The 19839-nt window shown below is 42.7% G+C and overlaps 1 protein-coding gene across 4 annotated transcripts in view; it reads right to left on the minus strand.

Annotated features, from left to right (window-relative positions):
- Positions 1-334: 334 nt before the first annotated feature.
- The window catches only part of tubgcp4 (tubulin gamma complex component 4), a 50343-nt gene continuing 30838 nt past the window's right edge, over positions 335-19839 (minus strand). For 3 of the 4 annotated variants that reach the window (XM_072552905.1, XM_072552903.1, XM_072552906.1), the window contains 6 exons: positions 18840-19017; positions 14543-14650; positions 8644-8778; positions 7193-7309; positions 5913-6052; positions 335-1744 (listed from right to left, as the gene is read on the minus strand). In XM_072552905.1, the coding sequence (XP_072409006.1) occupies positions 1732-1744; positions 5913-6052; positions 7193-7309; positions 8644-8778; positions 14543-14650; positions 18840-19017 (691 nt within the window). In that variant the 3' untranslated portion in view covers positions 335-1731. The remainder of the gene's footprint in view (positions 1745-5912; positions 6053-7192; positions 7310-8643; positions 8779-14542; positions 14651-18839; positions 19018-19839) is intronic. The other variant, XM_072552904.1, reaches the window with a different exon arrangement.

Consider the following 19839-nt stretch of genomic DNA (forward strand, 5'->3'; position numbering starts at 1 on the left):
TCAGTATGGACTTGATGGGCTGACTGGCCTGCTCCCTCACTGTAGGGATTCTGTACAGTGACAGTGCTGGTTGCTGCTTTATTGACACCAATGCCACAGAACTGGGCCCTATCCACAGGTACACACTTTTGTACACAGACTCGGTTTTGTATTATGTACAAAACTGGCCCAGCTCGCGTTATTCCTGGGACAGCAGTGGGTGAGAATGGCCTGTGGAGCTGTAATATTGATTATCAAAAACCAGCTGATGAAATTACACTGTGTTTAGCAACAACCATCCAATCACTGGTCTGAAAACAGAATGTGGCAATCACTACTCCATTGGAAGGCAGTGAAAGGTTCTATTGTTTTATTTTCTTGTCAGAGCAAGTCACGTCAGGAACAGATCTCTCTGCTGTTTCTTGCAGCAAGCATCTTCACAACATGGTCAATGACAACTGCTCCTTTGGTTTTGCCTCATTAAACACACCACAGACCCAGTAAAATGTCCTCACGATAGTGGTTCGTGCAACTCCCAAAGTAAAGACAATCACTCGATGGGAATTCTGACACAATCCGGGGGATAGTGGGTCAGATTTCAAACAAGTGATCGAGGCAGGAACTCCAGTGTTTTGCCCAGTGGGAAACCAGAGAAGCATGGGGCAGAAGAGTGAATACCTTGAGGATTGGAATCAATAGTTGAAGCAGGAGGACACTGATGTTTCATTGATAGTGCACTCCTGTAGGCAACTGTAACCTGCACTATTCCAAATATCTCCCAGAAACAGGCAGACAGTGCAGGGACTCTCAATATCTCCCAGAAACAGGCAGACAGTGCAGGGATTCTCAATTGTTCATGGCTTTTGATCAGTCCAATCAGTGTTTTATGATAACGGTCCAGAAATCTTGAAAGGCTCATCATACGACTGAGAATTTCGTCATGAGTAATTCTAAAGTGAGCTTATGGTACCAGGGAAAGTGGATCTGAGACCAGGTCTTGTAACACATTCATATCTCAACCCCAACTCTCTCTAAGACAAACTGTCAGAGAGAGGAGAATGGGGATAATGTGAACAAAAAATCAGAGTGTATGAGGATTTTATAAAGTTTCAGATAAAATGGTATGGCAAGTTGAAATAACTTAAGCGAGCTACACACACACACCCACACACCCCCACAAACTGAGATAGTTAGAGAGTCAGAGGAAGAGAGAGAGTGGGAGAGAGAAAGAGAGAGACAGAGAGAACGTGAGAGAGACAGAGAGAACGTGAGAGAGACAGAGAGAACGTGAGAGAGACAGAGAGAACGTGAGAGAGACAGAGAGAACGTGAGAGAGACAGAGAGAATGTGAGAGAGACAGAGAGAACATGAGAGAGGCAGAGAACGTGAGAGAGACAGAGAAAGATAAAGAGAGACAAGAGACAGACACAGAGATAGTGATAGCATTCAAGGAAGACTAAGATAAAGACAGAGAGATTTGAGAGAAACGAGGTCAAATGTCAGCAAAAAAAAAGCTCACAAATCCTGGCCGACAAGTTTGTATAAAATGGCTACAGGTCTAAAGTGTAAACCCACAAAGTCTCCATCCATGAAGGTTTCGAGCAGTTGGCTGATTTCTGTGAGGGAATGAGCTGCAGCCAGTCTTCGATTTAGGAGGTTCAGACACAAGCTCACTCTGCAGACAGACAGGGAAGGTCAGATGCTGGTGAAGGTCAGAACCTGGCTGGGCCAGGAGTCCATCTTGCTCAGAGATCAAATGGCAAAACTGAAAAATAAAATAAAATGCTTTGTTAGAGAAACAAGGTTTTTTTCTTCTTTCATTCACGGGATGAGGGCATCACTGGCTAGACCAGCATTTATTGCCCAAACATAATTGCCCAGAGGGCAGATCAGAGTCATCCACATTGCTGTGGGTCTGTAGGGCATACCAGGTAAAGATGGCTGCCTACATCCCTAAAGAACATTTGAGAACCAGATGGGTTTTTCCAACAATTGACAATGGATTCACTGTCATCATTGGACTCTTAATTTCAGATTTTTAAAAAAATTGAATTCAAAGTCCACCATCTGACGCAGCATGATTCGAACCCAGGTCCCCAGAACATTAGCTGGGTCTCTGGATTAACAGGCCAGTGATAATATGACAAGGCCATTGCTTCCCCTAAATGTTTTGTAGAATTGGACAAATCAAAACTATTTTGTTGTTTGCTCAAATCTCCCAAACTCAAACCCATTCTCCCCCCCAGTTTCAAACTTTCTCATAAAAATGACACATCCTGGGACATGAATCTACAGGCACCAGATGTCCAGGGAGGAAGGGGCTTGTTTGGGAACAGGGGCAGCCAAGTCAAGAAATTGTATCTGCTTGCACATGATGTGTGTGTGCACACAGAACGCAGCATGCATAGACAGATGTGTATGTACCCCCAGTACAACATTACACCAGATGGGTATTTATCCCCAGTACAGCACGACACCAGATGGGTATTTACCCCAGTACAGCATCACATCTGAAGGGTATTAATCCGCAGTACAGCATCACACCTGAAGGGTATATATCCCCAGTACAGCATCACACCTGAAGGGTATTAATCCGCAGTACAGCATCACACCTGAAGGGTATATATCCCCAGTACAGCATCACACCTGAAGTGTATTTATCCCCAGTACAGCATCACACCTGAAGGGTATATATCCCCAGTACAGCATCACACCTGAAGGATATTTATCCCCAGTACAGCACTACACCAGATGGGTATTTATCCCCAGTACAGCATCACACCTGAAGGGTATTTATCCCCAGTACAGCCCTACACCAGATGGGTATATATCTCCAGTACAGCACTACACCAGGTGGGTATTTATCCCCAGTACAGCATCACACCAGAAGGGTATTTATCCCCAGTACAGCCCGACACCAGATGGGTATTTAACCCTAGTACAGCATCACACCTGAAGGGTATTTATCCCCAGTACTGCCCTACACCAGATGGGTATTTTTCCCCAGTACAGCATCACACCTGAAGGGTATTTACCCCCAGTACATCATTACTCCTGAAGGGTATTTATCCCCAGTACAGCATCACACCTGAAGGGTATTTATCCCCAGTACAGCCCTAAACCATATGGGTATTTATTCCCAGTACAGCATCACACCTGAAGGGTATTTATCCCCAGTACAGCACTACACCTGAAGGGTATTTATCCCCAGTACAGCATCACACCTAAAGGGTATATATCCCGAGTACAGCATCACACCTGAAGGGTATTTATCCCCAGTACAGCCCTAAACCATATGGGTATTTATCCCCAGTACAGCACGACACCTGAAGGGTATTTATCCCCAGTACAGCACTACACCAGATGGGTATATATCCCCAGTACAGCATCACACCTGAAGGGTATTTATCCCCAGTACAGCATCACACCTGAAGGGTATTTATCCCCAGTACAGCACTACACCTGAAGGGTATTTATCCCCAGTACTGCACTACACCAGATGGGTATTTATCCCCAGTACAGCATCAAACCTGAAGAGTATTTATCCCCAGTACAGCCCTACACCAGATGGGTATATATCCCCAGTACAGCCCTACACCAGATGGGTATTTATCCCCAGTACAGCATCACACCTGAAGGGTATTTATCCCCAGTACAGCCCTACACGTGAAGGGTATTTATCCCCAGTACAGCATCACCCCTGAAGGGTATTTATCCCCAGCGCAGTCTATACCTGAAGGGTATATATCCCTAGTACAGCCCTACACGTGAAGGGTATTTATCCCCAGTACAGCATCACACCTGCAGGGTATTTATCCCCAGTACAGCATCACACCTGAAGGGTATTTATCCCCAGCTCAGCCCTACACCTGAAGGGTATTTATCCCCAGCACAGTCTATACCTGAAGGGTATATATCCCTAGTACAACACTACTGGGGATCAGTGCTGGGTCCACTGCTTTTTACCATTTATGTAAATGATTTGCACATCAATATAGGAGGTCTGGTTAGTAAGTTTGACGATGACACCAAAACTGGAGGTGTAGTAGACAGCGAGGAAAGTTACCTCAGAGTGTAACGGGATCTTGATCAGATGGTTCAATGGGCTGAGGAGTGGCAGATGGAGTTTAATTTAGATAAATGTGAGGTGCTGCATTTTGGAAAGGCAATTCAGGGCAGGTCTTATACACTTAATGGTAAGGTCCTGGGGAGTGTTGCTGAACAAAGAGACCTTGGAGTGCAAGTTCGTAATTCCTTGAAAGCAGAGACACAGACAGACAGGATTGCGAAGATGATGTTTGGTGTGCTTGCCTTTATTGATCCATATATTGAGTATGGGAATTGGGAAGTTATGTGCAGCTATACCGGACATCGGTGAGGCAACTTTTGGAATACTGTTGTCAATTCTGTCTCCCTGCTATAGGAAAGACATTGTGAAACTTGAAAAGGTTCAGAAAATATTCACAAGGATGTTGCCAGGTCGGAGGGTTTGAGCCAAAGGGAGAGGCTGAATAGGATTGGATTATTTTCCCTGGAGCGAGAGAGGCTGAGGGGTGACCCTATACAGAAATTTATAAAGTCATGAGTGGCACGGTTAGGGGAAATAGTCATGTCTTTTCCCCAGTATAGGAGAGTCTAAAACCAGAGGGCATAGGCTTAAGGTGAATGGGGAAAGATTTCAAAGGCACCTTTTCACACAGTGGGTGGTGCGTGAATGGAATGAGCTGCTGGAGGTGTGGAGGCTGGTACACTTTCAATATTTAAATGGCATCTGGATGGGTATATGAATGGGAAGGGTTTAGAGGGATATGGGCCAAATGCTGGCAAATGGGACTAAGATTAATGTAAGATATCTGGTTGGCATGGACAAGTTGAATCAAGGGGTCTGTTTCCGTGCTGTACAACTCTATGACTCTCTATCTTTTATTTTCATGTATTTTTGATTGTGGACTCAAACAGGAAAAGGAGTGTTGTGAAAACCAAGAGCATAGGGATGGTGTTAACTACAGATGAACTGGGGCTGGGGGTGTGTATAAAGGAAGATTCAGCTAGCAACAAGTTGCTGATTGGTCTGTTTAACGGTGACCAGTTGTCAGTGACAAAGGCTTTCTGCTTGCACAACAATGTGATTAGCTCCCAAATAGTTGACCAGCTTGTGGGTGCGAACAAGAAAGGCCAAAATCCTCCAGACCTCTGGAAAGGAAGGAAGCCATTTATTTTCTCTTACCAGTTGTTGAAAGGTGTTGCTTTTAACCAGTAAGTCAGAGAGTTTATAAATTGTGAAACAATCACTTTATCCCTCCACTCAGCAAGTGAAAGTAGCTGGAGAAGAGAGACTGAAGGGCAGTGGGTCCTGGTGATCTAAAAGGCTCACCTCTGCCAATTCTGTACGTAGGGATCATGGAACGGCCTTCCTAGTTTTCCCCACCACCCATAACACCAATGTTTCATTGTCTGTATGTATATAGAGGGAGACTTTGAGGGGTTTAGGGTCGTGTGTCGACAATTTATAGCTGTTTAGCTGTGGCTAGAACCTATTTGTAATGAATAGTAATTCCTGTTAAGTACAGAAGCGTGGCTCATGCTTCCTGTTAACTGGAGTCTAAAAGACAGGGAAATTGGGCACTTTTGAGTACTTTAATAAAATGTTTGACTTCTGTGACAGCTCGGGAATAGTGGGGCTTCTTTGCCAGTGCACTCCAGTAAGGTGAGACAGCATGTATTTATCCTCTAGTACAGCATTACATGTGTAATTATCTTCTCGTCCAACACCACAGCAGATCTGTATTTATCCTCTTATACAGCTGTACACCAGATCTGTATTTACACCAAATACAGAATTATGTTAGACAGACATACTGCACTGCACAAAACCATGTATTTAACCAGTAGGTGATGGAGTTGCCCTCTCCATCGTGTCTGCTCTGTCTTACCTGCCCAGTGTGCCCCCAGCATGGGTGTAATACTTGTTGTAATCAAGTCGCAGCAGAAGCTGAGCCAGGTCAGCATTAATCTGGTGATTGCGAACACTGGAGAGGATCTTGAAAAGCAGGGACGATTGACGACTAAAACCCTAGGTTTTACCAACAAAAAGGAAAACAAATGATTAGATTAGATTAGATTACTTACAGTGTGGAAACAGGCCCTTCGGCCCAACAAGTCCACACCGCCCCGCCGAAGCGTAACCCACCCATACCCCTACATCTACATCTACCCCTTACCCAACACTACGGGCAATTTAGCATGGCCAATTCACCTGACCTGCACATCTTTGGATTGTGGGAGGAAACCGGAGCACCCGGAGGAAACCCACGCAGACACGGGGAGAACGTGCAAACTCCACACAGTCAGTCGCCTGAGGCGGGAATTGAACCCGGGTCTCCGGCGCTGCGAGGCAGCAGTGCTAACCACTGTGCCACTGTGCCACCGAGCAGCATTCCAAAAGGAGGATAGTCTGCGCTTTTAAACAATTACCCTGGACTCATCAGCACCAGAAGTAATGATTAAACCCCCACTAAATTCCCATGTGTTTGCAGAGATCTCAGATTTCTGGTGCTAATATAACCTGTGGCTCTAACCTTGGGTTTATTGATCAGACTCTAAAAGAGAGAGAGACAGAGAGAGAGAGACAGAGAGCGAGAGAGAGACAGCGCGAGAGAGAGAGACAGAGAGCGAGAGAGAGAGAGCGAGATGCACAAGCAGAGACATGAAGACAGAGAGAAAGAAAGAGAGAGAGACAGAAGAAAAAAGGGAGAGGGAGAAAATTAGAGAAAAAGACACCAGTAGAAACATAAATACTAGAGTGAGGGGAAGAGTGGGTAAAAGGATAAAATGAATAATCATCTTTATTTCGATCCTTAGGGACTTCCTAATAAATGACTATTGTTATGATGACCACAGCTGTTGATAATTCTGCACAGCAAATGCTCTAAAACAGCAAATGATAAAAAGTTAGTCAGTTTGTCCTTCTTCAGGCTGGTTCAGAGGGAAATGTTGGTCAGCGAACCTTCTGCTCATCTTCAAATACAACCAAAGGATCTTTGACAACCACCTTAGCAGGTTGAAGACGTTTTGCCTTAACATTCAAGAATGGAACTTGCATGCACAGAGGTACGAGAGCACAGCTCAAACCCATCAGGAATCTAGCTCAGGCACAAGGAGCTGATGCAGTTAGACACACACAGAAAGAACAATAGTTTACAGCTGGTCTCACCGTCACAAGAAGTTCCAACTGTGAGCTACCACGTTCGTCCAACGGCCCTGGATTCTGACTGACCAGAGAACAGAAGTTATGGCATAAATCGAGAATCTCATTCAGACAATGGAACACCTGCACAGAATGGGAGTAAGTATATGAATGTCAGAAGCTCTCTGTTCGTTGAAATAAAGTGTTCTCTGAGATGGAGTTCTGAAAATCTGTCAAATTGCCATTTCTTTGCTCCTGACATCTCCTCACTCTGTGCCAATCCTATCACAGAACACTTTTTTCTGCTCTCTCCTCCTACTCTTTTTCTCTCTAGGTTCCCAATCTGTAATTAAACTGTGAAAACTCTAACTTCTCCCAGATCTAATTAAAGTCATCAGCAGAAATGTGAACTCGGTTTCTCTCTTCACACATGCTCCCTGACCTGCTAAGCACCTCCAACATATTAGCCATATTAACACCGGCTCAAACAGCAGGACAGAAGCTGGGAATTTTGCAGCGAGTAAGTTACCTCCCACTCTAAAGCTCACCATTTATAAGGCACAAGTCAGGAGTGTGATGGAATACTCCCCACTCACCTGATGGGTGTAGCCCCAACAATACTCGAAGCTTGACACCATTCGGGACAAAGCAACCTGCTTGAATGGTATCGTATACACAGATATCCACTCTCTCCAACACTAATGCTCAGTAGTAGCAATATGTACTATCCCGACAAGATGTACCTGCAGAAATTCATGAAGGGTCCTTAGACAACACGTTCCAAACCCATACCACTACCATCTAGCAGGACAAGGGCAGCAGATATAAGGGAACACCACCAACAGTGAGTTCCCCTCCAAGCCACTCACCATCCTGACTTGGAAATATATCACCTTTCCTTCAGTGTCACTGGGTCAAAATCCCTCCCTAACAGAACTGCAGGGCTACCTACAGCTCACGGACTGCAGTTGTTCAAGAAGGCAGCTCACAACCATCTTCTTAATGGCAATTGTAGTGACGCCTACATCCCGTAAACGAATAAGACAGTAAAATTCCACGTTCTAGAATTTGTAGTAGATCCATTGAAACTGAACTAATTGTTTGGGACAGCTGTTCAAGTGGCACAACTCTTTCCCCAGAGCCCTGTATCACAATTCATTGGACAAATTCACCTTTTTGTCCCCTCATTTCATCTCTGCTGATCATGGATACACTGCGTACCAAATCTGTGTCCACTTGCTACTGAAAAATTCACTCCAGCAAAACTGTTTACGCATTTATCTAAATTTCTCCAGCTTCTCCAATCATGTTCGTCACTGAAGCCTTTCCCCACTGGTAGCATTCCAGTAAATCTTTCCTCTCTAAGGCCTTGACATCTTTTTTAGGTGTAGCAGTCTGGAATTTAACACAGTACTCCAGTTGAGGCCTAACCCTTGTGTTTTCTCCAGGCTCCTTGCTTTCAGGGAAAGTGTACTCACAGGTTTAAGGAGGATGAATGACTGAGCCAGCAGATTACTCAAGAAGCGATCATGGGCCAACCGAATGCTCTCGAAATCTCGGATAGAGTTTATCTCCTGGAGGAGCTGTGAAAACTGGGACTCGAGAACATCCACCTGCAATATTACAAGTTGCTAATTAGCAGTGTGGTATAACTAAGTCTGGAAGTATAGCATACCAAAGGAGCTTTGAAGAACACCAGCCTTAGACTAATATTTGCACTGGGCAAACTCTTAACCCTATTGCTGGATATAGTTTTACAAGGTTCTATTTTAAACAAATACAAAACAAATTATATTAATAACCAAGATAGAAACTAAGAGGAGAAGTAGACCATTCAGTCCCTTGAGCTTGATCTGACTGTGGCATTAGCTCTGCTTTCTTGTCTGTCTTCAATAATCCCCTACTCCCTCATCAATCAAAGTCCAGCTAACTCAACCTTGGATATATTCTATGATACAGCCTCCAATGCTTTCTGGGGTTCAATGGTTAGCACTGCTGCCTCACAAAGCCAGGGACCCAGATTTATTCTACCTTCGGGCGATGGTCTGTGTGGAGTTTGCACGTTCTCTACATATCTGCATGGGTTACCTCCCACAGGCTAAAGCTATGTAAATTAGGTGCAATAGCCAGGGGAAATACAAGGTTACAAGGGTAGGGGGATGGGTCTGGGTGGGATGTTCTTCGGAGAATCAGTGTGGACTTGTTGGGCCACATGGCCTGTCTCTAAAGAAACAAATTGCGTAGGCTTATGACTCTCAGAGAAAAAAAAACTTCTTGTCTCTATCCCAAACAGGAATCCTCCTATTTCTAAACTGTGTCTCAGTCATTGCTGAGGCGTAGCTCAGGATTATAGCTTCACTTTTCTGTTTGTGTATTGGTTCAGTGCATCTCACAGACAGTGCTCCATTAGTTTGAATTCCTGCTACAACTTTCAGCACCTTTGTACTGCAACTCACTGGCTTAGAGGTGATCTGGTATGTGAGGGCAATGGGCCATTGGAGAATTAAAACAGCAGGACTTACAGTGTCTCGCCTTAATAATGAGGACTGAACAATCAAGACAGAAATTGATAGAGGATCAGGTTTAAAAAAAAGGAAAAAGATTTGGATTAAGAGAGAGAGATAAAGAAATAAGAGATGATGTTTCAACACGAGTCCATTGGAGCGTTTCAACAGGCTACCTGACAGTGAACTGTACATATATCTTGAGATAATAACACACACGCACACATTCCAGGAGTGGCAAACACAGCATCCTTATTTGCTTCCTCAAAGATTGGGAAGCTGAGGAAATCGAACAGCCTTCAACAGTTGGCTAAAATAAGGTCAACCAACTCTGTTAAAACGAGAAGACTGGGGTCTGCTTGTTGTGTATAATTTGGTGCCACATGTTACATTTTACACACAGCGTCCCTGCAACGATTAGTAGAGATTGAGTGACACATTTCCAAAGAAGCAATACAGTTTCTTGCTGTTCAAACTCAGGACAGAAAATAAACGGTTTGTGCACGTACAGACATGTCTGCAACACATGCAATGCCAACACAATTCGAGATGTCTTAATAATTGTAAGACATATTTTGCTGCCATAATTGATTGGATTTGCTAAATCCCTGCTTGAAACTAGTTTACTGTTGACTAGCTGTCAACTTGCCCATGGTTCCCCACAGTCATGATGTTTATAGTCACTAATGTTTTGTGCCACTACATCCCTGTGGGTTAGTGGCCCAAACAAGCATATCCTGCAGTCAGTTAGGGGGCTAATTAATATTGTGCTGCTAGGTTAGCAGCTCACTGGCTTCGCCTGTTAGAGAGAGACCTGGTTCTTTAACTCTTATTTTGTTTATTCTTTTACACATTGTCAGATTGTAATTTGTTGATTTCTGTACGAAGCACAACATAAAGTGATACACGATTGGAAATAATCATCCACCCTCCTGAATACCTGCAGGAAAGTGAACAGGTAGTCAAGGACTGTCTTTAAATTCATTTGACAAACACTCCTAACGGAACCATGTAATTTCAATGAACTATTAATATATTGAAATTGAGATAAATTAATGGTCAGTAAACTGAGTGTTTCATGTTTGTTAACATACAAGTTGTTAAGGTTAAAACGGAAACAGATAATTTTAAAAAATATTTTTTAAAAATGTAGTTTAATTAGTTAATTGAAAGCTGTGTTTATAAAGGGGGAACATCTGGAATTGGGAGAGAGAGCGATCATACTGGTACAATCAATAAACCAGACGGATTGGAATCTAACAGCATTCATAGGAGAAGAAGCAAATTACTGCAGATGTTGGAATCTTAACTAAAAACAAAAACTGCTGCAGATCACAGCGGGTCAGGCAGCATTCATGGGGAGAGAGCAGGCTAACATTTCGAGTCTAGATGACTCTTCATCAGAGCACTAAAAATGCCAGCCTGGTAGGAGAGGGCCGCTTTCCAAAGGTGGAGATTAGAAACCATGACTTAGAGTCATAGAGATATACAGCACGGAAATAGACCCTTTGGTCCAACACATCCACGCCCAACCAGATATTCTAAATGAATCCAGTCCCATTTGTCAGCATTTGGCCCATATCCTTGTACACCTTTCCTATTCATATACCTATTCAGATGCTTTTTAAATTCTGTAATTGTACCAGCCTCCACCACTTCCTCTGGCAGCTCATTCCATACATGTATCCCCTCTGTGTGAAAAGGTGGCCCCTTAGGTCATCTTTCCCCTCTCACCTTCAACCTATGCCCTCTAGTTTTGGACCCCCCCCCCCCCCATCCCAGGGAAAAGACTGTCACAATTTACCTGATCCATGCCCCTCATGATTTGATAAACCTCTATAAGGTCACGCCTCAGCCTCTGACGCTCTGGGGAAAATCTCCCCATAACTCAAACCCTCGAACCCTGGCAACATCCTTGTAAATCCATTCTGAAGCCTTTCAAGTTTTACAGCATCCTTCCTGTAACAGAGAGACCAGAGTTGCACGCAGTATTCCAATAGTAGCCTAACCAGGATCCTGTACAGCCGCAAAATGAACTCCCAACTCCTATACTCAATGCACTGACCAATAAAGGCAAGCATACCAAAAGCATTCTTCACTAACCCATCTACCTGTGACTCCAGGAGCTCACCATTAAGTGTATAAGCCCTGTCCTAATTTGTTTTTCCAAAACGCAGCACCTCACATTTATCTAAATTAAATGCCATCTGTCACTCCTCAGCCCATTGGCCCATCTGATCAAGGTCCTGTTGTACTCTGAGTTAGCCTTCTTCAGTGCCCACTACATCACCAATTTTGGTGTCATCTGTAAACTTACTAATCATACCTCCTTCATTCATATTCTAATTCAAGACTTAGTTGGAGTTACTTAGGGGACGAATGACTGAAACCCATTGTAATAAATTGGGGGACAGGTTCTCACCAACATTTGGTGAAGCTGAATGTAATGATCATTGGAAAATGATATGGATGTGGGAACACAAGTTCTGTCTTTAGTAAGAGAAAAAACAAGGCTCTGTCACTTCCTACTTGAAGTAGGATCATGTGTAAAATACTTGCAGAGTGTGTTGCTCAACAATTGGAAAGTTTTCAAATCTAATAAAATGTATAGCTAAGTTTATAAGAAATATGACCTACTTAATACAATCAAGGTATGGTCAGACTCTGATAAATTTAGTAAGCTGGATGATGATTCTATAGAATGTATCATGGAGTTTAACAGATTTTAAACAAAATTGAAAACATTCTATTAGGAGAGTCCTAACTCAGCACTTCCATTTAAATGATTAGACTGTGCTGAGTTGTGCTTCAACACCTTGTATTAACTGGAGTTAAATTTTCAAAAAGAAAGACACTTTTGGAACAGATGTTAGAAACCCAAACAAGAATTCCTGGGAAAACATTCAGTCCCATCAGCCTTCAAGGCTCAAAAGGCACATTCATTAGTAAAACAAATGGCAAATTCAATGTTAACAACCTTTCAGGACCATCTGGTTGTGGAATGCATGAATGAATGTGCAAGAAGAATTGTACCCAGAAGGAGTGAGGTTAGAGACACTTATGGTGACTAGATAGACAAAACAAATTGGGGAAACTATAACATCAGAATGAACTCCAGGAATGCCTGGGGAATGGTCAACTAGTTTTAAAATGCAACTTTAAATATCATTATGCAATGAGTTGTTGGAAATAGAATAACAAGTTTTTGAAATGATACATTACACAAAGGTTCAAAAGATTCAGAAGATGATGAAGGGACTGTTCAAGCAGAAGAAACTGTACTGGTTACAAGAAGCTTCAGTCCAATAATGAATCTTCGAGTCACACATTCATTCATCTGCGCTCAGTTGAATAGTGGATGCACACACTAAGTTTGCAGAGTGAATTGGTTAAAATGTTACCCAGATTCTTTGAACAATCACGACTAAAGAAGGGTTAAGAAATTTGAGAATTCTACCTGCATTCGCTTTGGGGCTGACCATAAACTAAATTCACTAAACAGTTGTAATTATACGTAAAATAACTGGGGTAAACCACTTTATTAGCACAACTGTTGTATTGAGCGAAATGTTACTGTTGGCCAGGTTGCATATGTAAAGACTCACATAAAACTGGATAATGGAATACTATGAGGTAAGTGTTTGTGGGAAGTAAGTGAATTTACAGTTTGTATAATCTGGACATTATTGCAATCTTCTAATGATGCTTCTCTAATTAAAATATTAAAGAATCTGGGAATAGGCACTTAAGTGAAAAACAGATAATTGTAGCTTTATGACTGACAATTTTCCCATTCACCTTCTCAAGTTAAATAATCCTACTAAAGGATGCTGGAGGAAGGGACGAGTTGCACTAAACCTGCAGGCAAGATCTGTTATTGATCTGTTTAAAATAAAATTGAAGGTCACTATCACATCCCACATCAAGTATTGATGTAGCATGTGGGGAAACAGCTGGGGCTGAGACAGAACTGATGGACTGGTATTACCAATAAACTCTCTGCACTAAGGAAATCTATGTCTCTAAGATTCTGTTTGACCACCCAAGTTAGAATCTCTAAACACAGGTCAGAACTTGGCATACCATGCCCTGGATGCATTTCTTTCTTTATTTTAACAAGGTTGTTCTGCATTCCTAAAAAGAATTTGAAATGCGGTGACCAAAACTTGGGAGAGAGACAGAGTTTTTTCCAGTATGGGCTGGAACCTAAGAAGCAGAATGGTCAAACTGAAAAAAAGCTTTTGTGCCTGCACAGTGCAAAGGGGAAGTGTTTTACTTAGTTAATAGGGAGTTCAAAACAAGTAGTTGCAGTGAATTTAATCCATCTTGTGTGGGCCTTTGGAATGTAACAATCACCCAAACATTGGTGTGATTGTCAGAATAGGAATATTGCAAGTGGCGAAAAGCATGACTGGGTGACTGCATCAACCCAAAAGTATAAAATTAAGTGACACCACCGGGGAGTGACTGTCTCCAAATGAAAAATATTCTATAATATTACAGGACATGAAGGGATAATCATAGGGGATGAGAATTAAACAAGTCATGCTAAGTACAGGGATGGCTACCTGCCAGTTCCTGCTGGTGGAGCATCAGTTGTTGTTTTCCCATGAAATAAAACAGTGTATTCAAGGAACATTCCAAAAGCAAGACACCAGACAAACTAACCCTGCCCAACCACCCCACTCCCCGCCCATACACATCAGGTTCCAACAACTGAATTTTCAACATTTGCTCGCAATTGATCAAAGTATTTTTTTTTCTTAACTAATCCTTACTATGCAACATGTCTATTTTACACCTCTGAGGTTGCAAGTCCAGGTCTCTGAGTTGCCTGACCCTTCCCAGCATAGCCACTGCGGCAACGACTTGCCTGTGGGAAGCACTGACTCCGTCCACACCGCTCTGCAGCTCGTGCCGTTGCTACCTGCGGGGAAGAGCTACTTGGCGTGCTGTAACACAATGAGGAGCGCTGCATGCCCTGAATAGGTGCGGAAATAAGTGTAATAAAATCAGTACATATGGAACTCAGGGGCCACAGATAAAGTTGCCGTTATATATGAAAACTAAAGCACTCTTATATTCTAATGCTAAAACTGATTTTGCAATTGGACAATAGTTGCTGGGCAACGCAGAGAATGTTAAGAATTATACTAACAACCGATTTAAGATCATCAGTTGAGTTTGCATTGTGGTTCATTATGCTTGCTGGAAGCTGCCCATATTTAAATGAAGGGATAAGGGATTAGGGAATATGTTCAGGCATCCTTTCTTTGTAAAGTAAACAAAAGACTAGGGGTCAAAAAACTTGTGCAATCTTCATGGCAACGACTTGTCCAATCAGCTCCCTTTTCTCATGCAGTATTAATGACTGCTCTTTTGAAATTTTGCATTCTTGAGTCTGTCCTGATGAGTGCAAAACGAGGACGTTCTACAGCAAGTCTCTTTTTATACAGTTCTGTCCACCAAGCAGCTACCCCTACATTTGTTATAGAAGGTAGGACTTTTTGGGAGCTTAGAATTAGATGACCACCCAACCCATTGGAGGCCTCCTCCTTCAGCATTCATCCATGACTGTCTCAGTCATGTCCTTTCACTGCTATAGGAAGATCACTATGCTTCCAATCCTTGCTCTCAGGCAGATCAAGCAGGTTCCACAATATCCCACACCTTCCTTTATTCAGAACACAGAGTCACACACTCCCTAAAAGTCTTGTGTCTGCCCTCCTTGTCCCTCGTGATGATAACATTTCGGGTGGTGGAAACCTGAGAGAAACAAAACCCGAAAGCAACTGAGCAAATTCTACGTTGTCTTGAGTCACTATTTCAGGTACATCAGTGACCATCACCATTCTCTGATATGGCCCAATCCCTCAAGGAAAAGATGAGAAAAAAAGCTGTCCACTCTTCAGCTCAGTATCTTATTTGATTGATGCAGAATAAACTTTTTTTTAAATCAAAGAACTGCAGATGCTGGAAATCAGAAACCAAACCAGAACCTGCTGGAAAAATTCAGCATGTCTAGCAGCATTTGTGGAATATTCATTTTCCCCACCTCTTGCACATATTCTGGGGTTGTGGGAGGAGAATTAGGTTTCTAAATTTAGATTGATATTTGTGACTTTTAATTGAATTCTTGCTCTATACTTAAGTTAGGAAAACTGGTTACTTTAGCTCCAGCTGTCGCTGTATTGGCAACCGCCCACATGTTTATCCCCAGGTGAAGAGATCGAGTATTGGCAAGCTTTTCAAAAGTGAGAAGTTTTACAACAGAGATTAACTCTTTCCCATAGGAGCTGGAAGCTAGGTCAAATTTTATTGTGTCTAATCCAGGGGCAACATTGGTCAAGTGAAGTTGATCCACAGTGATTCATAAAAGGATCAGCTAACAGCAACCAGACTTACAACTCTGGACTCCAATAACCAACAAGATCAGTACTGGCAGAGTAGCAAGAGGAAATGACTGTTCGCTTTTGTGATATGCGTTTGCACAAATAATGTTTGAAAATAAAATTGCCCGTTCAGCTGACTTCCAGTTAATAACCTGCTCCATGAGAGCTAAGAGGAGGGGAAACAAAGTGACAATTATAGAAAGGTGGATTTATGATCCTGTTTTCTGCCCAAGCCCCACTTCGACATCTTTGGATCTAGTATAAGCAGAATGACTGTACTAATTATTTGAACGTTGACACTATTCTTTCAACAAACATCTAAACTCTAAAGCAAGTTACTGGATGAAGATCTGCCTGCTGTGAGGGTTGTGCATGAAATGAATTTGGGGAGCCTGGGTCCAGCACTGAAGAGATTTCCACACCAAAAATATACCAAACTGGCCTGAATTTGATGTTAAAATGTCAATCGTGGACAGCCGATTTGGGGAACTAGACACTTGTTATAGACAATTAGCCTAATTGAAAAAAACAAACCAGCAAGACAACACTTCATTCTGCTTCCTACCTATAAATCCTAGCTTTTTAAACATTAATTCATGGGATGAGGATATTGAAGACAGAGAGGGCCCTCAATTTGATATCTCATCTAAAAGACGGAGCTGGCAACAGTGCATGCTCCTTCAGTATGATTTTCTGGGCCATTAATGAAGCTGGCCAAGATAATTCCCAGTGAAAGCACAGGGCTGCTTGACAGAAAGGGGAACCTGACAGCATGTGCTTTCTGTTCCGTTATAAAATTGACCAAATAAACAAACGGTTAGTTGATCTATCCAGTGCAAAATCAAAGGAGAGCTTTCAGTAATTATGTAAAAAAAATTGGGACACACATCGGGATGGAGTGGTTCCAGTAAATCAAAAATGTCAGTAAATAATTTAGATATTTGGGAGATTGATTGCAGCCAGTCCTTTTACAGATTCCTCAGAGTGTCAACATTAGTCTTTCACATGATAATTTTGACGCCAGTAACATTTGATTCAAAGTTGCCTTATGCTCAAAGCACAAAATTGTGTTTCCATAGCCATGAATATCCTAGACAAACACTTGACACCATCAGGCTATCATAGTGAGAATGAAGCGTTCCCATCAGAACCTAATTTTGTTTTGATTCAACCTGAGTTAAGGTCTTTCTAAGGGCTTCAGCCTGATGTTGCAACACCAAGGTTGCAAATGCTGTGTCAATGGAATGTGTATGTGCGCATGCTCTAATTGTGATTGACAGCAGTTTATCCAGATTGAAGAATATAGCCCGTGATCTTTTGGATGGGCAGGCAATGGTGCCGTGGTAACGTCACTGCACTATCGATCCTACGTACCAGGTACATGAATTAAATCCCACCATGCAGATAGTGAAATCTGAATTCAATAAAAATCTGGGATCACGTGACAAAATATCTCTAAACGGATTAATTAAAAAATAGCTGGGATCTTGCTGGGTAGTAGTAGTCTCCCTATCTCTAAAGCAAAAGGTATGAAGTATGTCATAATGTGTCCAAACAGGTCCATTACATATGTACCAGTTTCCACCTGGGAGGTGCTGGTGTCTGGAAGGGAGAAATAGCCTGCACTTATGTTGTACAGGGTATTGTGAATAAATTCCTGTGGAAAACAGACTGGATTCACCTCCTCGATCTTTTGCTAGAAGAAGCTTTACTGTTTTAATAAGCACTGCCTGTAATGTGTAAACACTGTTTTTGCAATTTATAAGGCTTGCACGAATGCAGGTGAGTTGTGCATCAGGTTCACAAGAAAGCACATATTTTGCAACAGGTTAGAAAATGCCTCTGTGAACCCACATCCATCAATCACAGGCACCATGTTTTTTTCAGTGGGGAGGGCCTCAGAGAAGTTGCCGTTAAGCATTTTAGCTTGAGATGCCAGATGACCTGAATTTCACTGTAACACCAAGTTGCTCCCTGTAACACACCTTTCCCTCTCTTTGCATTCAATTGAATGGTATTAGAGGCCACAGTGGGACCTACAATTCCTTTGCTGCAAATCAGTGAAAATAGAATTAAAAAGAAGCCTGTACAAGTAATAATTCATGGAATGATACAAAATATTCTCCACATGGTGCAAGGGAATTTATATATCATAGGGACATGAGAAGCCACTCGAACCCACTCCGTCATGCAGTGAGATCATGCTAGCTCCACGTCCCTTAATAAAGCATGGCTGGAAAATGTACGTCAGTTTGAATTTTAAAATGATTTCTTGAGCTGGCAGCTCCTCCTGTTTGTGGGCGGATGTTCCCACACATCTACAGTGTCTCTCTCGACTTCTCTCTGATTTTAAGATTACCTTGTCCTTGACTCCCTGATCAGATGTCGAAAGGTGTGGTGCTGGAAAAGCGCAGGCGGACGGGCAGCATCTGAGGAGCAGGAGAATTGACGTTTCAGGCATAAGCCCTTCATCAGGAAGGGCTGATGATTCCTGATGAAGGACGTATGCCCAAAACGCGGATTCTCCAGCTCCTTGGATGCTGCCTGACCGCCTGCGCTTTTCCAGCAACACATTCTTCGACTCTGATCTCCAGCATCTACAGCCCTCACTTTCTCCCTGACCAGATGGAAAAGGTTTCTCTCAATCTACCTTAGTCATAATCCTAAAGGTTATAGTAAATTTCTCCTTAACTTTCTATATCCCAAGGAATACAAACCTTGGTTATGTTGTAACCCTGTATTATATTTCCCTGAAGGTGATCATTTATTCTGTATTACCTGGAGGTAATACTGCAGGTTATCCACAAGGAAAGCCATGTGGTTCCTCAGTCTCCATTTGGTGGCGTCCGACTTGTTTGAAGTGAGGTGTTTCCGTTGCATCTGCACAGCCCAGCAATGCTGCAGCTCTGCCTGAACTCGCCTCACACTCAGCAGGTACTTGAAGACAATGTTGTACCTGAGAGACAGAATGAGAGGCAGAGTGAGAAACGCGTACGGAGCCCAGCATTCAAGAGATTTTGTTTCCATTCTGTGGCAGGTAATCAGATCACACACTCAGCGCAGTACTGAGGAAATGTTGAAGGATGTGTCTTTGTTCAGGCAAGACATTAAATCAAAGCCCTATTCTTTCTTTCATCAACGTAAAAGTTCTCACAATACTGTTGCACAAGAACTCACATGTCCTAAACTTAGGACTTTCTGAAAGCCAATCTCAGAGCCTGTAGATTGAATCACACTAAGTAGATAAACAGAACAACCCTGGGCGGGTGCAAATAGAGACATATCTGTCTTGAAGCAATTTCAATATTTCAGGAGAACAGTCAGGTTCCTACAGAACAAGCAAATATTGAACAAAGCCTGTGCTTTCGACCACCCCGCCAACAGCAACTTCATATATAATATTTGCAATCATATCTGGAAATCAAACATGGTTCAGCTACACACTAAACCACAGAAAGCTCTACAGTGAACAACGGGTCTCCTTGCTGAACTCTCAACTGTCGAACTGAATGGGAGAACCCATCCTACCTGAGTTTGATCTCAGCTCCACCTCCCGCAGACAGCTTACACCTTCTGAGACCCTGACCTGACACTCCCCCTGCACCCACTCTGGAATTGACAGTATCCTTCCCTCACTCTGGACCCAACAACGCCCATTCCCTGCTCTGTATCCATGATCTACCCAAAGACCAAAAGATATAGGAACTGAATTAGACCATTCAGCCCATCAAATCTGTTCTGCAATGCAATCATGGCTGATAAATTTCTCAATCCCATT

The sequence above is a fragment of the Chiloscyllium punctatum genome, chromosome 33 (assembly GCF_047496795.1).
Source record: "Chiloscyllium punctatum isolate Juve2018m chromosome 33, sChiPun1.3, whole genome shotgun sequence".
Lineage (NCBI taxonomy): Eukaryota > Metazoa > Chordata > Chondrichthyes > Orectolobiformes > Hemiscylliidae > Chiloscyllium > Chiloscyllium punctatum.